Consider the following 25,691-nt stretch of genomic DNA (forward strand, 5'->3'; position numbering starts at 1 on the left):
TTTTTCTTCAAAATTTTATTTTAATTTAAATTATGGGGCCAGCCAGATTTTTTTGGATACGAAACGCATTTTCCTCAGGAGAAATGAAATGCTACCATGGAAATAGAATTACAATTGTATACATCTCTTAGTTAAAAAAAAAAAAAAGAAAAAGAAAAAAAAAAAAGAAAAAAGCCAAACAAAAAACCGCTTGCATTTAAATATGTTTTAGTAACACCCTTAAGCCTTCAAGCAGATAAGAAACCACTTCCAGAACAAGTTTTTTAATATGAACAGCACATCAAAGGAGCTTTAATTTAAATACAACTTCTTTTCGAAAGCCAACATTTAAATGTTTCCACATATTAAAAAAGTCACCATAGCCATTGATTCCAAGGCCTAATATAGAGTAACCTCTATGCCAGTCCAAATGTTTTCACTTCTTTACACATAGAAATCTTTAGCACATCTACGTCTTTCTAAAGAGGAAGCCTTACTTGTTATGGTGAGTAACTTGGCAAATAACGTTTTCCTCCACTCAGCTATGATAAACCAAAATATAACAGACTGTTAGTACTGAACTACAACACCACCTCAGTGCCACTTCTGCCTGGGATCTCTGGGAAGTGTAAGCTATTTTCTTTCCTGTAAGCAAAATGATTCTGTTTGCAAAGGACATGTTCAGAACCTTTAAAAGACCAATTCTAATGTTAAGAGCAGTTTTAAATAACAGAGTGAAAACACTCAATTTTCTGGCGCTCTCGGACTTCCCTTGTGAAGGCTTTCAAATCAGCTTAAACATCACTGATTGCGAAATATTTCAAATGGGAAGAGGACAGGAAGCAACAAACATTTTCTGTAGCATTCGCAATCATTCAGTCATGCAGAATTGGAACTTTCAGACCCCAATCCATGAGATTTTGCTTGGCTGTGATCTTAGCGTTACTATATGATGGATAGATACAATTTCAATAACATCATTTAGCTATATTTAGCAGATTCCTTTTGTATGGTCACAGTAACAAAAACATGGTGCAAAATCAGTTGGGTTTTCTCTTTTTATAAATACTGATAGTTTGCAGCATTAAAGAACACAATCAACAAAAAATTAAGTCATTTTGTTATCCTAGGACACCTATGAAATTGTTTCTTGAGGTTGGAGGGAATTAAATCATTCACTTAACACAACTATTGTACTGAGTTATTTACTGTAAGAAATGACGCACTGCAGGCTCCCCAGAAGTCAGAGGAATCGATATTAATTTAGCATAATCCTTGCCATTTGCAAAGCTGGTGAGCACAATGCTAGTTTAATTAAATAAGGCCAATATTATCTGGTAAGAACGTAGTAGAAAGGGTTCCAGTTCTCTGTTTCAGCCTACCCTAATTGATGGCACCCCATTAGATAAGTGAATACAAAGAATTTGTTTGGGTTTGGGTTTTTGTTTCCTTTTAAATGCTGCAGTACTTAAGATTGTTAAATCAGCATTTCCATGTGATCTGAAGTATTCAATTACATGAGCATTCATTTTGCAAAACTCAATATTAGGTAATAGTTACAGACTAATACAATAACATTCCTCTGCTGTACAAATTAAATCATATTTTAAAGAAATGAGCAGCCTAGGAGTTATATACAAAAGAAACCAGCAAGCATTGTTGAAATGAAATGCAAAATGTCACTGCTAGGTCTACTGTCTGAAATACCTTTAAAGTAAAATTAACAAAACCCCTTAGAACATATTTCCAAGTTTACAAGTCAAGTCTCAGAAAAATCAAATCATGTCAAAAAAAAATTCTATAAAGCAGTGAAAGGCATATATACATTTTCCTTATGAACCTTGAGATTTCACTCTTTTAAAAGTTGCTAAGTTTCAATATCAGTTTATTTGCAAGACAACTGTTTATCCCAATAAGCTCACATCTTAGATACATTTCCCCTTTGATTACAAATAAAGCACTGCACATTTTTTTTTTTTTAATCAAGGCATATAATCTTATACTATGGTGCCAGGTATGCACAGGTCACATTGTGCTCATTATCTCAAACAAGGTAAGTGCAAACATACAGATTTATTCAGATTTGCAAGCATGCAACCTGTTACTTAACTACATTAATACCTTCTCTCCTAGACCAAACTAGTATCTATATGTTTGCTTTCACGAACCTAGAATCTTTCTTTTCAGGACTCCTAAAACAAGCAGTGTCTTTGAATTCTGAAATGACACAAATATCAAGAAAGTCCACATTGTGCAAGAAAGCAGCAGCTATGTTTCTCAACTTGGACTAAAAATGAAAAGAGAAAAACAAAAACCGTTCACTGAACAGCAGATTAGCAGTAATGTTCCTCATGAATCGATAAGAGTGCCTGATGCTGAATATCTAACAGCAAATGCTGAATTTGGGTTTAATATTTTAAAGGTTTATTGGAGTTTAAGCTTCTTGCTGTGCTGGTCTCTTCAAATCCCTGATCTGTTTAACTAAATAGGTCTTCTCATCATTAAATTGTTCATCCTCGGTCCTGTCATTCTGAAACTTGCTGAGGAACTCAATAAGTTTGGTCTGGTTCTTTAGAAGGATGTCTAATATAGGCTGTGTCTTGTTAGGATTGGCTACAAACACCTGCAAGAAAATAAAAGGCATTGAGCACAACTGTGAGAAACAGAAGGTTAAGTTAAAAAACATTATCTAAGAAAATACTGATGATGGTAACTTAAAATTATGTTTTAATTATTCCAGTATCCCACAGAAAAAAATAATGGAGTAAATCCAAGGTTTTTGTTTTGGTTTTGGTTTTTTTTTGGTATCAGGACGTAAGCTGAACCTAAGTACCAAAGTAAATTTAGTCTGTGGGAGGTGACCAGCCACAACAGCCTCTGCAGAAACCACTGAAGACACTTTATGGTTAAATTCTACAGCAAATGCATGTTTTCATATCATATGCAGCATCTGATGGGTATCTCACAGTTCACTGCAAAGTTTTAGACCTCAAGTTATAACTCCTAGCTGCCTGTCTGCTGCGAAGTCAGAAGACATCTGTTATGTTCAAATTACAATTCAGGTGACCTGACTAAAATACTGCTATCCTTCAGAGATCATGCAGTGTGATAAAACCACTTTCAAACTCCAGGATGCTCCATGATTCTACATGGAATCATGCATTCCTCCTTATCTTACTGCATTTAATTCCAAAATTTTCTAAAGGAGATTACTCTGTCAATCACACGGAAATCCCTAAGTGGTTTCTAAACTATTTTCAAAAGATAACCAAGATAGATATCTGTAAAGATGGATCATAATAAAGCAAACATTAGTGCTCCCTTTATTTAATCACTTAGCAGACATTAAGATAAGCTCCATTTAGGCTCAGCTAAGTAGTTTACTCAATTAAACAACTTCTGGTTGGATTCTTTCTGTTTCATGGTGGGGGTTTTTAACATACCTTGAACACATGGAAGGCCTCAAACTGAATGTTACGACTCTTGTCTCGTAGAAGGTTCATCATTAGTTTGAGATTTTCAGGTTTACTGATGTACTTCGTCATAATTGTGAAGTTGTGTCTGTCCAGTAACAATTCACCAAGAAGCTGAAGGCAGAAAACAAGCCCAAATGAAAAAATTACTAACACTGGACATAAGAATCAGCTTACTTACAAATGCTTTCCAACCCCCTGAAATGGTGTGGTGGTCTGTGAATACAGTAACAGGGGTCAGTAAACAGAGTAACAACAGAACTAAGTGCCCCAAATTTCAAAGTGTAGGGTGCATTTTCCCCTTACTTCAATGACACAGTTTCTCCTTTTCCTCAGAAAGTAAAAAAATCACACTTGTTCCCCCTTGTTATGAATTGGAAAGATAAGTCTTTCATTTTTTCCCCCATGACTTCATTATTTTTTTCATTTATACAGAAGTTATTCAGCATAGAAAGAATGCCTTAAAAAAAAATACAAACAAAAACCCAAAAAACAGGTTAGCACATCAAATGAGAAACACTGCACTTCTTTTGCTACCTTCTTTATCCTAAAGGGTTTAAAAGGATTTTCCCCACAAGGATCACCTTTGCTGCAAGCTCTGTATTACATTTATGTTCACTACTTCTTACCTACTTGAATATAAGATTAGTATTGCTCTAGGCACACCATGTGAATCTTTGTTAGATTATTTAAATGTAACCAGACTTGTTGAAGGAAAAAACAACAAAAATTAAGAAACTTGAGGAGGCATTTCTTCATAGGGAGAGAAATTAGTTTGGTCTGTGCTAGACACTAAATAATGTAAGAACTGGACTAAAAAAAAGTAGCTGATCTCAAGAATTAAAATGTATGGAGAATTAAAATAAACACTATTCAAGGCTCTTATAGAAGCCATTTCAAATAAAGTTAACTCACCTTGAAATTAAAGGGAATCTCTAGCTTTGCATTTAAGAAGATAATAAAATTGCCTTACCTTAAGTGACTGTCTCTTTGTCACGTAATTTTCTGAATGAAGTAACTTCTCATATTCACTGAAGAACTAAACACAGAATAAAGAGAAGGGTTAGGACTTTTTCCAGTGTCATAGGCATCTTCTTCCAAAGTATTGCAACAAAGTGGAGGAGATGCAAATCCCTAACAAAAACAAATGAAATCTGAAATCTCCTTAGATTCCTGGAAGTCCCTACTGATAAACACTGCATACACTTTAAAAAATACATATCTACTCTTCTAAGAGCCTTTAATGTTTAGACTACAGTGTAGTGGAAGGCGTTTCCTCATTATTTCTTAAACTGTAATAGAAATAGGTTGCTCGGAGAAGCTGTGGATGCCCCATCCCTGGAAGTGTGCAAGGCCAGGCTGGATGGAGCTCTGAGCAATGTGGTGTCGGTGCCCATGGCAGGGGGGTTGGAGCGAGGGGATGTTTAAGGTGCCTCCCTAGCAGGCCGTTCTGTGCCAGCTCCTGCACTGGGCACTGTTCCCCCATTCCCGGATTCCCGGGATAGCCTGGAAAGCACGGCACGGGCTCCCCCTGCCAGAGAAGCCAGGCCTGGCTCCCCCAGCCCCCCCTTCCTGCTGGCTTCGCTTCCCCTGATCTACCCTAAGCTCAGCTGATTTACTATTGCATGGAAATTCCCCAAACCAGAGCTGAACAAGGAATAAAACCACCGATTTCTTCAAATAAGACACACAGCACCAGAAAGCTCTAAATATGAAAACACGTCTGCTCACCCTATCGTAATGTTGTTCCAAAAATTCTGCACTTAACAACTTGTGTCTTGTAAGCAAATCCTGTAAAAAAGCACATACCCAGTATTGTCACTAAAAAGATTTAAACAGTACGTAGACATTCTCATACACATAAGACATGCAATCCAAAATTCTGCTATTTCATTAAACACACTAATTTAGGACATGAATGCAATTACGTGGACACTGCTAAGGATCTTGGCATCACTTAGGAAAGATCTGTGATGCATTACTTTAATGCACAGATAAAAAGCCTGTGAAATTCTCAATGAAGAGTGCTACTTATGGATCAAGGCTATGCTCTGCACACAACTACACACAACCAAGGCTAAGACCCCCCGTTTAATATTGATTAATATTATGCTTATTGTCTCAGTATAACTGATTGGTTTAGGGCCACAAAAGTTTCCCCAAACAAAGCAACAGCATCAAGCGTCCTCAGGAGGAACACGGGAGAAGTTGCAGACACATATTTAAAGCCCCTGGCATGGGAGTACACATGCATTCAGGTAATGCACGATACAGCTTACTCTCTAGAACAAAATTTTGGGGAGCAGATATACTATATGTATTAACAGGTATGTCTTACACTCTGAGAAATAAGGAAGAACGGTGTCCAGCTTACCCATCTGCATCACACCTATTTTCTTGCCCTCTCCCAAGGCTTGTTTTGCCAAGAACATCACACACAACATTGGGTTCACAAAGCAGAGAACTACAGAAGTAACAATTCCAAGGTTGTGAGGAAATTACCTTGAATGTGGCAAATGCATCCGAAGCAATGTCAAACGTTGACATTTCCACGTATCTGAAGAAATCGTAGAATTGTTCTGACCACAAGATGATTTTAGCTAGTGGTTCATGCCTGATGCATTCTCTAAGCATTATCCCACAATTTAGAGCAATTTCCGGAGATTCGTACCTATTAAAAAAACCAACAAAGATTATTTATAAATTTATAAACTTTCACAAGTTAGCACTGCAGCACCACATTGCTAATTACAGTGTTCAGTACTATCAAGTAAACAAACCCATAAAAATTAGAGGTACTCATTCCTGCACTAAACGACATATTTAAATATTTCTACAAAATACTATTGAAACAGCTGCCAGTTACAATTACAGCCAATTCAAATGGTTTTCATGAACTGGGAAACAAGACTAAATAAAAATACTTTCTTTGTTTTCAACATCAGTTTTCTTGTTCCATATTTCTGGGATTGCAGACATCTGGAAAAGCAGTAAATGCTTTGTCTTGAAAGCTGCTCACTTAAATATGACAGCAATTTACATAAAACTTTACATATGAGCATGAGGGGTTAATAATACTGGACATAAATTCAGATCTCTTCTTTCATTAAACCATTTTTCAGCATCATTGGTTGCTCTGCACATCATGGGGTTCCAGCTTCTGGAGCAGTCACGGTCTCTCACTTGCCTTCCTGCCACACACCTCCAGAATCCTCCCTCTTATACCACTGGAAGCTAATTGAAATTCCCCAAAATTTCAGGAGAAAAGTATCATTGTGCATAGTGAGCATTAACTACACTAACCTACAAAAACATTCCCTTATGAAATAATTTTTATTAAATCCTGCAATACTCTCCCATTCAACCTGTCATGGAGATTTGAAATCTACTGAACTTGTTGCAATTCATGCAACAGTGTAAATTTACATAAATTTGTCTCAGTTGGATACCAGGTGTAACACATAAGTTGCTAAATGCCCATATCAAACATCCTGACTTATAAATATGAGTTTCAATAACCCCTTTGAGAATACAGCTCTCTGAAGAGTGACAACACAGACTAAAAGTGAGCACCACTGTGTTGCAGCCCTCATTCAAGCACTTACCAATGAAAACATGCTGAAAAAGCAATTTTATCTCTCTGCACCTCAAATATCTTTGCCTTCTTTTGTAAACTATTTTGAAGAAGCACTGCACCAATAATTTCTTTTGCATTATGCCACAATTAATATATTTTTTTTTTGTCCCTCTACCATTTAAATGAAATTACAGTCACTCAGGACTGTAATGCAGGGGGGGAAAAGCAGCTGCTCTGGCAGACAAGTGTAGAACTTATGCTCATATGATTTGAGGTAAGTATTCCACACTGCTTCTGGTGCTAAACTTTGGAGTCAGCACGAAACAGAGATGTGGGACTCCTGCTTTCTCCACAGAGAAAGTTTCTTGTATGATACATTTTCCAGTGGCATATGCAAATGGCCAGGATTAGGCAAACCTGGAGATGTTAAAATAAAATAGCCCAATGTGCCCTGCACTGGCAGCTCAGTCAGCACCTCTGATGACTGCTCTGAACTAGGATGAAGTAAGAGGAAAAACACATTTAAGCTTCCTGTTTATATGCTAAAAACCCACCTGATTATCCTCCCCATCTCAATGCTACTACCAACAGGCAAGTATCCCACTGAGAGGAGTGGCCCTTTCATACACCCTTTAGTATCCCAGTAGGTGGAATAAGTACTCCTCAACTACAGCAAGCTTACCCAGCAGCTGCAGCCAGAACTATAAATGGCTGTATTTTTTTAAATGGTTTATTAATGTTTGATGAGCTCTTCTGTCCCAAAATAAGACAGTGAAATTGAAATTTTCAGAACTTTCTTAATTAATATTATTAGAAATGCAAGCAACTATTTTCTGCTTTCATGTTTGAGAGCTGCAGCTCTACATGCCCAGCCATATACTCAGTATGGCATGACCCTTCAATATCCAGCACACCAGCTATTACAAGAAGAGAGGAAGAAGCAGCTCTCTGGCCTGCACAGTATGCAACAAATAGTTCTTTTTCTGGTCAGGTTTGCATTGGTGTGTTTGTGTCAATACAGGAATATAAATCACTATGAATAAGAAGTCTAAGACCATACTAAGATAGGCCAGCAAACTGGAAATTATTGTTGTTAAAAGGAAAAAGAACAGTCTTCAACTCTTGATGAAAAAGTTCACAAGAGAATAGTTTAAATAGGCTCAAATAGTATACTGAAAGGAAAACATCTTACTAGCGCTGTGAGAGCATTTTAGATTACTAACAGTTCTCAATTTTCAGTTATATTTCATGCAAAAGTAAATGGTTCGTGTTCTATTACTGAAATTTTCCTTTACTTAGGGGAATTACAGACCCCAAAACCAAAGAAAAAGAAAATAAAATCAAGCATATTGCAAAGGAAGAACAAAATGTCAGAACTCAGTTTCTTTTAAATGCTTCTCCATGCATTTAAAAAACCCCTTACTTCACGTAAAAGCATACTTATGCTTCACAGTGCACATACCCTTTTAATAGCATGAATAAGATATTTTGTTGAGTGCAGATGTATTCAACTGTGGGAGTTCTTGTACCAATTTGTCTTCTGAGAATGTTGTTGAAAATTTGTGCAACATCTTTCTTGCCCTGTCAAAAACATCGGCAGTTAAACACATAATATTGAAGTCCACAGGCAAGTTAACAATTAAACATTATCATCACCTCATGCAGTCGTACTGGGGGAGCTCTGCAGTTCAGTCAGCCTCCATACTCTGATCTTGAACGGATTCAGTATTCTGTTTCTTTATGCCCATTTCAAATATGCCAAAGCACTCAAAATATTACATCACGTTGCAGCCAGATCATGGGTAATTTACATTCAGCAGTAAAGCCAGCTGATGTTTCATCACATATTTCTATGTAGCATCAATCTCCTGGGCTTATTTGATACTTGCTTTTGCTAACAGCATAACAGTTTTTAACCATGCTCTTGCCTGGAAGTGTGTTTCTTCAACATTCCATTATCCTCTCCCTTGTCTAGGGACACATTAAGAGTGTGCAAAGCATTTCCAACTGCAGTGTTAACATCCAACTTAGAACTGCAACTTATGAAAGTGGAATAAATAAATAAATGAATAGTACAAACAGAAATCATCCACTGACCTAAAATGGAAGTCTCACATTTTTCAATGCACAAAAGAAGTATAAGTAAGACCAGGATGCTGGAATTCAGCATAAATTGTACACAAAAAAAATGCACAAGCATAGCACCAAACAGTGTAAAAGGAACTGGAAATGTTCTTTTTTGAATAAATACACATCTCCTATTTATTTCTTCTGTCAGACCATAGCTGAAGATGACAAACTGGTACAGACATCTAACAAAAAGCTGATTATAAACATAAGCACTTTTCACTGTCATTCACATACACCATTTAAAAGCCAGATTTCTGCAATTAGCTGTCCATTCTGGACTGCACAAAGACACCTTCAGGATTATATGTTATCAGATCTATTCCAGAAAAAGACCAGGCCAACTTGTACTAAGCTTGGACCTGCAAATAAAGGCCTGTTAAGCAACTCCACCTACAGGTTCCCTGAACATTATACACCAAACCTATATATATATATAACGTTTCTTGACAAGCTCTAGCTGTACTGTAAATCTCCTGAGTAACACCAGGAAGCTTTTGAGTTAAATGCAGGGTGTATTTAACAAGCAAGAATTTTAAAAACAACATCAATTATTTAAAATTCTTTCCATTTTCTGATCAGTGTACAAAAGACTGCATGAGAAAAAAACGAAATGTTTATGAAAACGTAGGAGGACTGTAGTTTTACAAATGGCATGTTTGTGAATTACCACAGACAGTTTTGTTGGAGTGTTGTTTTCAGGATATAAGGGATTGTTTGTAAATGCTTGTTTTCTCAATTACAATTCCATTGAAAGCCAGCCCAAAGCAATACCAGAACTCTTTGTTCTGAAATGAGTAGAGCAGTGTTTGCAGAAATTGCTTTACTCAAGCTCCACATAATATAGTCATCAACTCCCATTCACCAACGCTGCCAGTTCTGCGCTGGATCGCGGCGTTTGCCTTGGATCCCCCAGCAAGAACAGCATTTCCTTCTAATGCCCATCACTGAGCTGCCAGTGGCACACAGCAATCCCACAGCGAGGTTTTGTCACAGGGGTGTCTTGCCAAGTGACCTCATGGCCTAACAATGGCAAACAGGCCCCAGACCCTGTGCCAGCAGTCACGACAGCCAGAGGTGAGAGGGACACTGTGCTTCTCTTCTCAGCAGAAGGATGCAGCTTCCCTTGGCAAAAGGCAGTTTTGGTTTTGGGGAGTTTTTATTCTTCATTTAAAAAATTCCAAAACAACAGAACATAAAACCTAATTTCACCAGGGATGCCATCTCTTTCAGTGCAAACCAGCAGGAGATAACTGGTAAGTGTTAAGACTGGTAAGGAGATGGTTGTGTTGACTGCTTTACTGGAAAGCAAGCTTCCAGAGAAGGGCAACACTTTAAACAGGCCTGGGCATATAGCAAGGGCTGGACAATCGCAGTTTTTTTCATTAAAACATCAAATTTGTTATTTTTCTAGTTTTTACTTCTTACTTTTCTATGGGTTGTTTTTACCATAGCACTTCAGATTCAGGTATATTTGAGACAGATAAAGAGCCACAATGAACAGTCCCTGTCTAATAACAAGCTGTCTATTCCTGTTCTAAAAGGTAACCTTCTTCAGAAGTGAGACTGAAAGGAAAAAAAAGTTTAGCTTTCTCACTGAATAACCTCCAGCTGTGGTGGGACACCAGAAAGAAAAAATTCTAGACCCACTCTTCAAGTTTAAAAATCACCAGAAAATCAAATATGAATTTCCATCAGTAATGGAAAAATAATTTCAAATGCAGTAAATTCGCACAGACATTTGGGATATCAAAGGCAACATCTGACTGGCTTTGTAACAGCTGGGAAGCTGGAGCACATCTGGAGCACAGGTGTGTTGACATTAATTCTAGATAGCAACAATAGCTGGACAGTCTGCCAGCTCCCATCCATAAAAAGCAGACGTGGTCCAGCCTAGAAAGCAGTGAATGACTTGTTCTCTTTCCAAGAGGAACCATCACATCCTCATGAAACAAAGCAGCAGAAGAGCCACAGGCAGGAAACAACTCACAATCTTTCCACGTCCCCTTAGAATAAAAAGCATAGCCCTCCTTAACGAGAGCAAGCCTGTGCAAATCGTTATCATTCTTCATTACCAGGAGATAAGGTTTCCTTTGCTAATAACTGGGCTGAGTAAACACCAGGCTGATATCAATCTAGAGGTCAGCAAAATCCAGATGACATTTCATGATTTCCTTTCTTCAGCAATTAAAGGCCATCACATTTCAGCATTCCCTCTCAGCTTTCCCAGGTCTCCTTGCTTATTTAACAACCTGAATGTTTTATGTATGGTATAAACAGTTGTGTGGGTAGGGAAAAAATACCACTGTATTACAATTAAACACAAGTCAGAGGGAGTTATGGGTGGGGTGGAAGGGAGAGAAGAAAGAACAGGGAAGAAAGCCATTGTTTTTGGAATGTCAAACTACAATAGGACTTTAAACTCCTGTGTTTGTATTGTGAGCGACTTGTTTATGAACAATCCCATTTTTAAGCAATCTTAAGTGGAATGGTCTTTATGGTTGAGGCTGTGGAGTGAGATACATGGGGTTTGGCTCCTTTCCTAGACAACCACACGCTTCTTCTGAGACCTCAGGGAAAAGAGAAAAATCCAATTGTACTGCAGCATCTTGTAACTAAATAGGATTTTTCACTATGGTGCTGGGAAGGTAAATTATTCCATGTGATGTGGTGACAAATGCCACAGAGGCTTGTATAGCGATACCTTCAAATATAAATAAGTATAGCTATTTTGAATTGATCAATAAATACTTCAGCTTGTTTTTTTAATAAACAGAGAAAAAGATGAGGAAAAGCAAAAAGGTTGCATCACTTGTTTCTAAAAAGAGAGAGAAATACTGGACTATTAATAAAACTAACAGCTTTAAATTATATATTTGAACTTCTTCATAAATGTTACAATAATTCTATTACTTTTCCTAGTAATTTGATGTAGCCATATGAACATATAAATACATCTTGTAGTATTAAGGTTTGTGTTCACTACGGTATTACTACTAAGAGATTAACCCTTCTGTGTACACAACAATTAAGAATTATTCCATAATTTTAACAGAACTGTACTACCAGATTAGAGATTTATCTACTTCAAATTTGTGTTGTTTATATGCCTAAATTGACAGATTTCATATTCTATAGTTGCTCAATCTTCTACGCAGTTTGGAACAGTGAGTTCTCTTTCTAATGGATTTGTCATAACCACAAAATAAAAGCTGAAGACTGAAACATCTTAATCAATTAAAGTGGTAGGAATTCACATGTGTTTATTTTAACATACAGAACGTAAGAGATGTCAAACCTCCTTTCTTACCTCAAAATCAATTAGCTGCAAGTCAGCTACTAGGGTACTAAGAAGACCACTGTTGTACAGCTCCTGAGCAAGCTGTGCCACAGCTTCTGTTTGGGGTTCTTTTTCATTTGTGCCATACAAGATTTCTTTCATGGCAACAAGGTTTTTTGAGACCTCCTCCGTCGCCTAAAGAAAATGGGAAAACAATACAGTTAGAGCACAATGCCATTTGTCTTTCTAACTGCACGCTCCTTTATTCTTAACATCTGCAAACTTCCATTGGGGGGGGATAATCAGGAAATGACAATCTGTTAAAAAAAAACAATAGATATTCTTTCTGCAAATAAGACTGTTATGAGACTGGTATTTAAAAAAAAAACCCAAACAATAAAAAGCAGAGGCAAGACATACACAATTTAGTTACCAAAGGTAAAAATCTTTTCCTTTTTACTGCCTTTTAACTTCCCATTCAAAAATCCCCTAAAGAACAGCAATAGAATTAAAAGAACCTGATAAAATTTCCATTTTGTAAAACAGTTACACAGGATCAGACTGGAAAATGTGACATGGAGCCTCATGCCTGTCCCTAGTGAACTGCTCAGAGAGACCAAATTCATTCCTCCTGTAGATTTTGCACACATCAGGTTTTGCCAAATACTAGGCTCCCATTCCAGTTACTGTGGGTGAAGTCTTTCCAACAAACAAAACCTCAAGGAGAAACAACTTCATTTTTCAGGTTATCTCAGTATACAAGAACAACCTGGCCAACAGACCCAGAAAGAGGTACACTCAAAAGGACACAGGAGACTACTAAAGATCTAAAATCCTTCCCTGTTTGAAGTCCACCTTACAGAAGACAGACAGGTCTGACTTGTCTACTTGTGAGGAATTCCTAAGTTGCCATGATGAGCTGGAGCAGCACTTAGCAGTGGAAACACAGTTATCTCACAAGTAAAACTAAAAAAATATAAATCAACAAGAATACTTCTAAACACCCACTTCTGAATCTTAAAACATAGTTGTATTGGACCAAAAAAAGAACTACTCCTTTCAATATATATGTTTACTGAGCTTGGGGGCAAAATGCTAAAAATGATCGTCATAAATAGCTGGTTTAATTATAATGGTTCTTCACATGCCTAAAAAGTCTGAATGGTTTGTAAGTGCACTGGATTTTAGTAATTAGATGAACCTGCCAACAAAGTATGCATACACTTTAATGCAAAGTATTTATGATTGATAGCTCACGGAAAATTAATAAAGTGAAAAAATTATCTCTTTCTGAGTATTGCCAGTCTCACAAAAGGTATGCAAAAAGATTTCTCATTGTGCTTTTTATCTAGAGGCTTAAGATCAGCATGACCCATGCACTATTCAAGCTAAAGCCACTCCAGCTTTGCTAGGTATGCAAGGAGAATTCCATGACCTTTAAGGAGGCTCCATATCATTTTTAGCCCCTCCACAACTTTCCACTCCCTGCTGCGTCCCTCTTCCTGCTAACTTCAGTTCCTAGTCCCAGTTGTCTCCTCCTCAATCGAAATTCCAAAGGATTTTCTGTGCACTGTTAGTAAGACAGCAAGAAGCAGGTGCTCAGTAAGACTACTCAGATTCACGCCAGCTCCTGAAAACGTGAAATGGGAACACCAGCTCACCGTACTGGAGCAGTATTACACCACACAACTGTTCTCTGAAATTCAGAAGAAACAGCTCTTTAGTAGGAGAAGAACAGGAACATCTCTCAGACATGGAGATATGAAGAGATATGTTTGATGCATGGCTACCAAGGAAAGAGGAAGCAAAGTCTGTCCCTGCACCCTAATGTAGAAAGCAAGATGAAAAGAGGAAGAAAGGCAAAAGTTTAAGTAACTGCCTATTTTAGCTAAAACGATGGCAGTATCGAGGGCATGCCTGTAATTAAAAATGTGAGTGGAGAATTTCTCATACCAAAACCCCAGGAAACAGAACGAGCCTCCTAAACCCAAAACTTTAATAACTGCACTTTAGGGCTCTCCCTCACCACCAGCCCAAGACACAAACCAGTAATGGAATGCTTGCAAATGAGGCAGAAAACAATGCAGTGTTTCCAAACACTGAGGGCTTTAAAAAACCAAAAAGCCTTCTACCCCAACACGAACATACAACTTGGGAACTTCAATAACAGACAGCAGGACTTCAGTGCTCTTCAAAACTGGCAAGACCACCTGAATGTGCTTCACTGGAACTTGGCATGGCATGAAGCTTCAGTGGGAATCACTGAATCATTGAGGTTGGAAGAGACCCTTAAGCTCAAGTCTGCCACTAAACCACATCCCTAAGAAGCAGAACAGCTTCTTAGTACCTCAGGAGGCCATCAGGATGCAACCAGCTGCTTGAGGCAGGGCCAGCCTCAGTCTTGCCAAACTGACCAGGCTGATGGCCAGCCATGCTCCGAACAGTTCCATGGATGGACACTCCACCACCTCTCCAGGCAACCTGTACCAGTGTCTGACCACCTGTATCATCAAAGAGTCTGCTTTGCATCACTCCAGCTACCATTTCTGGGTATCTTCTGTAAATAGAAGTATGAGGTATTCTGCAACTATTGTATCAGTAACCAAGGTCTTTCAATACACCACACTTTCATGAAATACAACATCCTTATATTTCTTCTACTCGAAAATTCAGTATCAAAAGGACTAGAAACAAACTTCTACAAATCCATCAAAGAGTTTGCCTTGCATCACTCCAGCTACCATTTCTGGGTATCTTCTGTAAATAGAAGTATGAGGTATTCTGCAACTATTGTATCAGTAACCAAGGTCTTTCAATACACCACACTTTCATGAAATACAACATCCTTATATTTCTTCTACTCGAAAATTCAGTATCAAAAGGACTAGAAACAAACTTCTACAAATTTCTAGAACCTCCCTACTCTTGTATATTCCATGAACTCTCAAACATATTCCAAATACAAGATGTGCAGGCCTATTTTTGCCATTTCAGATGCAGAATGGGATTTAGATAGTTACCCTCAAAAATATAATGCTACATTAAATATTGGTGCGAAGAGCCAAGTAAAAGCTACTAAAAAAAAATAAAATCAAGAAAGATAAGAGAAGGTTGGATAGCATTACTTGCAAGATTTTCTAGGATACTGCGATCTAAATAATTGCCTAATGCACTGCTTTCTTTTAGGAAGGGAAAAAAATCTCTAGAGAAAGACCAAAATACACAGTGAAGTTCATCCAAAAACCCATGATGAAAAGTGGAACAATCAGATACCGTATGTATAAATACATAAAATACATCCCAGTACAATATATGACCAAGGTGTATTTTATATATACAGAATGTCTATACTCTCTATATATTTTATAGTCTCTAGATATATATTTTGTATGTTAAAATTTATAAGTATTAACATCTGTATTTATATGCTCTCAACACTGAGAAGGAACAACCTGAATTTTAGAGAAAAATTTCATGGCAAGTCATATTTGAAATTCAATGGTGCCAGAAAATCAATACCATCTGAGGACAAGCCACACTATAAAAGTTAAATGTAAAGCAAGGAAAATAAAGAAAGTACTTACTTCTCTATGTTTATGAAAGACAGGAAGATACTATTTAAAAATAAAAGCAGACACCATGAAGTCACACATATGACTGTTACACCAGAATAGCTGCACATCTTTACAGCTATGGTTCATTCCAGTCTCTGGAAATATCAGTGAAATACTCTAAAATTTAATATTTCCTTAAATGGTAAGCAGTGCAAACCCCAAATACTCTATCTAGAGTTGTACAGCTGGATTATCTGGGGTTTATGAACAGTAGAAGATAAAGAACACATGGCCAGTCCTGACACACTTCCAATGAGCTTGGCAGTCTCCAGGCCTATGGAATTCCAATGGCTGAGGGTTCTCTACACATGGATAATGCAATTACAGAAACTGCACTATTAATGAAAACATCCATCAAAAAGATAAACCAGATATAGCTTTGAGCCTGTACTGGGTGAATAATTTTACTAGTCCAGAGCAGTATCTATCACAAGTAAAAAGCATCATTTTAGTAACTATTTAAACTGGTCGGATTTCAAAATGCTTACAAAAACAGACAATTCCATAAATGTATTAGTAACTACATCAGTGCAGTAGTACATTTAAAGGCCAAAAATGATTGTATGATTTTCCAGTAAACATTTAGCATGGAGACAGCACAGAAGAGCCAAGTTCAATTAGAGGAGCAGCATGTCCTCTCACCTGCTACTTCTGGAAGAAGCTTCATCTTTACCCCTTGAGTAACAGCCCCACACTGGAGGCCAGGCAGATTACTTAACCTTTAGCCTTCTTTCAACCACAGATTAATTGTACACACATGCATAACAAATGTAAGATTTTACTGCTTTGTAAATGACAGCATTAACTCCCTGAATGAAATCTGACCTATGGCAACATGGCACAGCACCACCTGGGACAACTGAGCCAAAGCAGCTCATGGTCCAGCCCCATTACTCAGTGTGCTGCCATCACACGCAGCAGTGATGTAAAGGAGAGAGGCCAACCACACCTGCAAGGGCCAATCTGCCTGGGATAACAACAGGGCTCCAACAATCACCCAACAGCCCAAAGGGAGCTGCTGTGACCAGGTTAACCCAAGGTCAGAGGGTAGCAAAGAACAACTTGATTACACAAGTAAATATTTACCTGCACGACAATAAATGTGTGCCACACACCAAGAGAACTGGTAGTATGAAAAAAACGCTGGTATCAGCCAAAGAGGAGGAAGAGATGTGAATAAAGACTAACTAATGGACTAGATCAAGGGTAGGTCCCACTTACAGGAAGGAAGGTTTCCTTCCCCTTCCCTTTAGCTCCCCTTTCTGAGAGAGCACAAGTAATGGAGAACTAACAGCATATATGATGAACACATTTTCAGTTATAAAGCACTTGACATCTCATTTCCCTTCCAAAATACTGACAGACAGCAAGCCAGGACCTCTGTGCTAAGCACAGCACTGCAGCCAGCAAGCACCAGAGCTGTGGCACATGAGGCAGATGGGAGCAATGAGCCACAGCCCAGCTCCCACAGCCGCTCTGGGTCACAGCTCCTAAACAAGCACCACGTGCTTAAAGTGCATTTCAAATGACCTGGAGAACTACCTGGTTAATTTTTCTCCACTCATCACAGAGCTCAAAAAGCAGATTAACATGTAACTAGGATACACCTGAATTTCAGATTTTTGGTTATAAAACAAATTTTCCAGTATGACAGGACAAAATGTTTCATAATTGAACAAGACATTACTATTGTTCTACATCTTTTACTTTGAAGAATATCTTCCATTTTCATTATAAAGAATGGACAGGAACACACACTGTCCAAGATTTAAAAATCTTTATTACCTCCTTCGATTTTTTGCTTCCTCTCACAGAACATTAAAAGTTTTAAATTTCAGCTTAAGCACTGAAAAAAAAAAAAAAAGGCATTCTGTTCAAAGGTAGTTAATTACACTTATAACTTCCAGGGAAAACTTGTCTAATTTTCTTATAAATCTGTATTTCCAACTGTGCTACAAAATTGTTAAAGAGCATTCACCATGTAGTAGCAAACTCAGCACTGTAAGAAACAAGAGTGTAAGAAAAGTAGGTAGTCCCTTAACCCCAATGGGTACCTTTACCACAAACAGTAACCAACACTGAGTAGGTAGCATGCTGCCCAAGCACTGAGATATGTGACAGGCTACATAAGCACACCCCTGGATCAAACAGCAACAATGACAAAATTAGACACACCATATTTTATACAAGTCTAATCACTAATAAAATCAAGTAATGAAAATAAGAACAACTTTTGCATCCTTCTCTCCTTTTAGTACCAGGCAGCAATTTTTGTGCTTTATGTACAGTGAGTTTTTCTATTTCTGTTCCACTGCTAGCCACAGAACTCACCCTGCCACCAGCACAGAATTCTTCTCCAAAGTACGCTGAAAAGTTACACCGCAGAAAGGATCATCATAATAAAAGGGATAATGAAAGAGTAAAAGATTCCTAAATACTGACATATGGGCATGAAGAAATGTTTTTCTTTTCTAAGACCCTTACTGCTCAGACCCCTGCTGTCTTTTAACTCCAAATTCACTCCAGTCATTTCTACAGACTGGACAGGAAGAAGGCATGAATTCAGGGTGTCCAATCAGAGCCCTCAAAGATCTGATGGACTGGTCCATAAGATATTGAAGACCTTTCTCTATCAAACCAGCAAACCACCTGGGCTAAATAGTCACAACCGGAGTCACCTTCCTGAAGTCTTGGCCTGCCATGGAAACAAACAATTCCGGATGAATCTCTGCATGGAGCTGTGGACACTGGTGTTATGAATGTTCAGATTCATCAGCTGGTCGCCTTTGTGAACAGCAAGGATGACAGTGAACAGCACTACCATACCCAGGCTCATTCCCCTGAATGTCAGGATTTAGCCCTCCTCACACTTAAACTAGTGAATGTGGGCTGCCTTTGTACTCCTGCAAACACAATGTGTTACTTTCTGTATGATACAGGAAAAACCACTCCACAGGCTTAGCATATTATTTCTTGTCAGAGCAGCAGACTCACATAAATGAGGTCTTTCAAAAAGATGGAGGTGTGGGACTAAAGGCCAGCAAGAAGAAATGGTACATAACCTTCAGCTACAGCATCAAGAACACAGGCATGTGCTACAGGACACAGCTACACACAATGCGATGATCTGGTCTGTTCCCCATTGGGGTCTAAGCAAAAAGAGATGACACAAAAGAGCACGGATTTTAAGATCAAGCCACATCTCCAGGAACTAATAATGAGGCCAAGATAAAGGAGGCAGTGCCAAGTCTCATCAGAGACTCTACAGAATGCACCTAGCCCTCCTCTCCTGACAGAAGTCTCTTTTAGAGAAAGAAGAAAAGCAGCAGCAAATGAAAATCCTTCCAACCTTCACACAAGCCTGCATAAAAGACCATAACATTTTACTCTCCAGTAGGAGAGAAAAAGCATCAGAGGAAAGTACTGTGGTACTCTGCAAGACACCTGGAACATACCACATGGTGGCAATGGGGTAGAAGATGCTAATTATTAAAGAAAATCAGAACTAAGATGGCAATTTCATTAAGACCCTTAGAAGTAGTAGTGCCAAATCTAGGTGAAACAGTGTAGAGGAGCTGCCCCCACTCTGCTTAAAAGTATATGTGAACATGAAAAGATTGTGACTAACTCCCATATGGGATCCTGTGGATGCCAAGAATAATAGATAAATATTAGTTAAATAAATAGTTAAATATTAGTTAAATAAATAATAAATAAATAAATAAATAATAGTTAAATAATGCCGGGAGAGGCTCCAAGGAGGGTGTTAACCTAAACCTCTGCCACACAACTCACTAGGTGGGATGCAGCTGCACACAGTCTGAACTTTGAGGTCAGTTCCTGTAAAGCTATAAAATCAAGAGTGCCAGTTGAGAAGTCAATGACTGTGGACAGGTACAGATCCTGAAGTAGCAAGACATCCATCTAAAGGAAACTGCACTAGCACAGGAACTTTTCACATCTTACTGTGGGCTGAGGAAGACGCAAGAAAGCCAAAATATATTCTCTGCTGACATCCATGAAGACAAAAAGTTCTCCAGCTTCAGTAAGAGACACTCTGCTCTGTAAAGACTTGCATGGACAAGTAGAGACAGAACTACTTGTGCAGTAGTGAAGGCACTGCGGTGGTCACAAGCACCAGAACACTGTACAACTGCCTATTAAAAGAATGCAATGTCCTACAGTTCCAAATCAAATTATTTTAAATATCATTATCAGCTGCCAGTGGCATAAGCCAACCAACCAACAAGACACGCAGCTGTTCAAAGGTACGTAACTTACCCTTTATCAAGGTACAAACCCCCAAAATAATTCCTAATTGATCCAGTTTCAACAGCTGTAAATTCCCCTTCCCCCCACTTTCAAATACAGTTTATCGACTGGAACATCACAACTGTACCTTTTCTGCCTTTTTGTCAGAGATGTCTTGTTTTTCTAGCACTGCCATGCTCTCCTTCAGGTTTTTCACTATGTCTGCAGGAGACTTGTGGGACTTGCCAAAGGGGAATGGCATGATTGCAAACCACAAGGTACTCCTTCTATGGCTCCTGCTTCACCTGGAAAAGAAGAAAGAAAGTACATCAAAAATAGACACTTGAGCTCTGTACAACACCACAAACAAAGATCAAGATAGAGCAGGAAAGGTATTCATACATGGAATAATGATCCTTGACAGCTGAACTAGAGCTTGCCATGACAAACTTAAATTCTTGTATTTTTAATTCTTTTAAAACACAAGATACAGAATCTAAGAACTCATATTAAGATCATCATCTTGTGCTTCAGGAGCAAATTAAAGAGTACATTAACTACATCCAAAGCCACATACTGCCCACTTGCCCCATATGGGCAAGACTTACAAGGATCAATTATTCCAATTAATACTGTCAAGCAAAATGCTGTCTTACATGAGGTGTTTGACACACAGGTCCTCATGTCTCAGCGGCTCTGCAAAGACTGTCCAGGTATGTGCTTTTACCCAGATTCATTCCATAATGAATTTGCAAATGCAAAGCAGACCCCAAAGTCTGCGCCTTCATGCACTACGAACATGAAGCAGGCGAGGCTACAGACAGCAGCCTATTCCTGTCAAAACACCTGGCATGTCCTGGCATTTTTGCATCAGTAGTAATACTGAAATACAGTCTCACCCTCACACATTTTATGGGAAATAAAATTTGTCACCCAGCAGGGATATACACAGCACTTGAAAGCATTAAAACCAACACCTGATGTGTATCTTTCTTAAAAAGATAAAACATGTCTTACAGGAGAAATTTCCCTTCCCTAAATCTGTCTCTTGAATCCAAATACATTTATTCTTCTGTATATTTACATGTATTTACTTTTACACACGCACAGATATATACTCTCTTCTGTGTACAAAATACAAAAGTACTACTGGAATGAGTGAGTGTACTGAAGCTTTTGTTACTAAACACATACACTGACATTTAAACAATAATAAAACCTTCTTACAAGTGAATTCTATAAAGCATACTTCTACAACTCTAATCTAGACAGAAGAGAACAGGAAATCCTCCATTAAAAATGCTGACAGTGCTACTGCTGCTAGACACAAAAGACAGCTGAAGCTGGCAGAGCAGAGCAGAGCCTGCACTGTCACTCCAAAGAAGGGGTATTACCCTGAAAGTTGAATTTCTATCTCCCTGCAATGCCTGCCTAGTTAGTAACAAGTCAACTATAACCAGTACGTTAAAGTTTCTTATTTGACACGATGCACTTTGCTCCTTGATTAAAATACCAGCTCATCCACCAGGAACTCCAAAACGTTACTCCTGATCTTATTCAATAGAGTTTTAATCAGGGATTAAAAATCCCAATGTAATGCTATTTTTGAGTTATTTTTATTTTTAAAACAAATAAGCTTGGCTGGCCCAAGTGCAACAATTTAGAGGGTAAGAACAGAAGAACTTGGATTTTTAGCCAAGTAAATTTCCATAAATAGAAATTTCAGGTAATCAGTTACAGAAATCATACGTTCTCTGTTTCATGCCTGCAACTGACTTAACCCATCCGATAAAAAGCATAAGGTTGGTAGTTTTTAATTAGATTCCTTTCAGATAAGAGTATCACCAGGAAGGTCGAAACAAGACCTTCCACTAGCCATTTCCAATCTTTAACAGATCACAAGGACTTTCTGTGGCATTTATTTTGTAGTATGTGTCATTACAGTAATTGCTCATTCACAATCTGCACAAAGAAGGGGCTGTAACACTGAAATTACAAATGCAGGAGATAAAAAGAGATCAAAAAGTGCTCACAGGTCATTCCTTAGACAGGAGAATTTTATGCCTCAAACTTTATCACATCTAATGGAACAGAAACCTACAATTAAGAAAAGCACCAGTACTTACTGTTATTTAATGAAAATACAATGGCATTTAAAACAATATTTAAGGAAAATTATGGTATTTTCACACAGGATTTTTTTTCCTAGACAGTGTGAAAATAAGCACAATTTCCCCACAACATACATGACATACCTCAAGCATCACAGCAACATTTTAAATGTTCTCTGTATCTCTCCCTTTGATTACTACTTCTGCCAAATTAGGATGAGCCCTGAAAACGAATCTGAATTCTTTCATGTTTGCATATCATCACTGATAATAATAGTATTTAACAACTACTCTGCCTATTCATTCTGGAAGACTGTTATACCCATATAACAGAGAAGGACTGGCTCAAGAAATTGCCAGTCTTAATTCCTTGGATTATCCATTCAAACAGAAGCAAATCCACTAGGAATCAAAACAGGTAAGAGAACAAAAACGTATGGAACCACAAAATTTGGTATGACAGCAATATACAAAGAAAATAAATCAAACCAAAGAAAACAGCTCTGCACACTCATTTTCTGGATCAGAACTATGCTACTGCTAAAGTCTGAAAGACTACATGGACAACACACAACCTATGGAAGCACAGGATAATGATAAACACTGTCCTCATGTGTGCCCAACATCTAGGTTTGCAAAACTTGATTTGCCTCTAAACAGTGCTCAATTTTTTTTTTAAATTAACAATAGTCCATAGCTTTGATTTATTCATGAGACCTTCCAGGTAAATCAGATCCACATACACGCATACTCAAGTCATACACAAGCTTCACTCTATGTACTAGCACATCTAGTAGAAAATAATCAATTAGTAACAGCTCACTACCATACATTTATATTAAACATTTTCTCCCAATCCAGGTAAATTCCAGTATGAATCTCTCATAAGCAATTTAGAAAAATCAGGAATGATTGTCAGCACCACTAAGAAGGAAATCTACGTCCTTGATTACTGAAGGTGACATTTTGCTTCAACGTACTTCTTTTATTATATAAAACGGAATAAATACACTATTTATGCCATTACAGTTTTATTACTGGAAGGAATGCAGTGGCACTGCTGGGAACATCATCTGGGGCCTCAAGACTGAAGATCCCACAAACCCTGAAGCAAAATTCTGTTACTAAAAAACCTGTGTCACATCCTGCCAAAAAAAAAAAAAAAGGCAGGAGCAGTTCTTTGCCTCTCAAAGCTGTACTTCATGCAGGAGAACATAGGCTGTTCCTTTTTCAGCCCAGCAAAACTACCCCCAGCAGCCCTCTGTGCACAATAGACAATGACAACATCTGTGTGGGATCGGAAAGAGCTGCCACCAGTCACATCTGCAACACAAGAAAAAAAGGGAACAACATCAAATGACATTTTCTGCAAGTAAGAATAGGCCTTACGTCATGTCAAATGATAACTGATTCACAATACTAGCACCTGGTTGCCTTGCAAATTCAGGATAAAACATTGATTGTGGCTAAACAAAGGATCATAGGATTCCTGAAGAGTTAAATTGCAACAAGCACACGGACAGCTCTGTGCTCTGCTGGGCTGCTTTGCTTTATCTTCCCTTCCCAGAGACCTCACCTTCATCCATTTGTTAAGAGACCATGAACAATATTATACAAACCTCAGGCTTTCTCAGGCATGCATTTTATTTCACCAATATTCCATCATGCCAAAGGTAACAAAATTTAAGGCCCTCAAAGCACTGGGGTCACAGCCACAATTAGAAATCTGAAGTAATGTTATCAATCCCAATGGACCATCAAACAACAATATGGCACACAGCCAAACACCCAGAGATTTAAGTTCCACTGACACACCAGGCACACTGGGACATTTGGGCTTTTGTGATAACCAGAGATAGTAGCCCTACTGTTTCAGATAGTATATAACTTCCAGCTCTGTCAATGCACCATGCATCCATGCTGTTTGCCTTATCTATAAGGCTTTGTATTTTTTTATTTGCTGGATTGACCACACAATCAATAATGTCCAATTGAAATCTAATGCATTCCATATGTAAGATTTTAAAGTGTTTGCTGAGTTAAAAAAACACAGCATTTCCCTGTGAGGACAACCCTCCTGCAGAAAAAAAAAAAGCCACAGGAACGAATACAGAAGCAAGATAAACAAATTCCTTTCCTTTAATTAATTTACATTCTCTAAAGAATAGATACACTAGCCCAGACTATGGTCTCTCATGTAGCTGAGCTTTTTTTATTTGAAGGGTCAGAAAATATGCTACCTCTATAATAGAAGTGTGTGCCACTGTTTAAAACCTGATTACTTAATAGTAGAAGTGGTTTTTTCTGTTGTAGGAAGTATGTGTTTGTTAGTGTGAGATGTATGCATTGCTATTTTCAGAACAATATTGGTACAAGAAATAATACAATTACACTCCTGACTGTACTAACACGTGTAGAGTTACTCCACAGATTAATGAATTACTGGCACCAGTCTCACCAGCACAGACTTTTAAAGGGAAGAAGGGAAAGAGATTAAATGAATTGAAAGGCATACTAGCAGCATAAGCAAGGACACAAAGGTAAACTCAAACCTTTCTACTTTAGACATACCATGAATTTACCACAACATAAAGTTTAAACTTTTTTTCTCTTCTCTATATATTTATGTATAATCCATAAATAAAGCATCATTTAAGTATTCACACATATTCCTGCTCCCGAAAGCAAACCACCATCTATCCCCATGCAAAATGCTACTTAACTAATGTACAAAACCGCTACATTCCCAATTTTGTGAAACAAACAGGTGCAGTGAACTCAATCCTTATTCTATTATGGCCCTCACCATTTAATTGTACTATATTAAGTCCTCAGATGCATCTTGCTGCCTTGTTTACACACCAAGAGTTTAAGATGACTGCTTTTGCAAGCTCCTAACGAGGAAAAGAGAAGGAAAAAACCCTTCAGCTATTTCCTGGCTGCAACTGCACATGTTAAAAAAACCCAAGCCTAGTGAGAAAGCCCATGTAACATCTATTTAATGTGCACATAAGACAGAAACTGCTACAGATCAAACAAAACCAACATAATTTTAGTAAGGCCAAATAATTACCAGTAAGGTTCTCCACAGCAGAAGAGTCAACCCTGGAGCTGGCCACTGCTGATGGGGAGGTCCCATTCCCCCTCTGCTCCCAGCACCACACTCCTTCCCCTTGTTTTATGCCAGGGCCAGCTGACCCATCCAGGAGCTGAGCCACTCATGAAGCTACCAGAAAACTGACACGTAAAAGGAAAATAAACAATGAATAGTGTAGGGAC

At 38.1% G+C, this 25,691-nt stretch overlaps 1 protein-coding gene across 1 annotated transcript; it reads right to left on the reverse strand.

Annotated features, from left to right (window-relative positions):
• CAB39 (calcium binding protein 39) lies at nt 1-25,564 on the reverse strand. The gene is made up of 9 exons (XM_008629552.2): nt 25,486-25,564; nt 20,450-20,606; nt 12,467-12,631; nt 8,492-8,610; nt 5,955-6,123; nt 5,184-5,243; nt 4,426-4,491; nt 3,423-3,566; nt 1-2,602 (listed from the first exon to the last, which is right to left on the reverse strand). The coding sequence occupies exons 2-9, from the start codon at nt 20,561-20,563 to the stop codon at nt 2,414-2,416; spliced, it is 1,026 nt and encodes a 341-aa protein (XP_008627774.1). The 5' UTR covers nt 20,564-20,606; nt 25,486-25,564; the 3' UTR covers nt 1-2,413.
• Between the last annotated feature and the right edge of the window lie 127 nt (nt 25,565-25,691).

This window comes from Corvus brachyrhynchos, unplaced genomic scaffold (genome assembly GCF_000691975.1).
Source record: "Corvus brachyrhynchos isolate BGI_N302 unplaced genomic scaffold, ASM69197v1 scaffold223, whole genome shotgun sequence".
Taxonomy (NCBI): Eukaryota; Metazoa; Chordata; class Aves; order Passeriformes; family Corvidae; genus Corvus; species Corvus brachyrhynchos.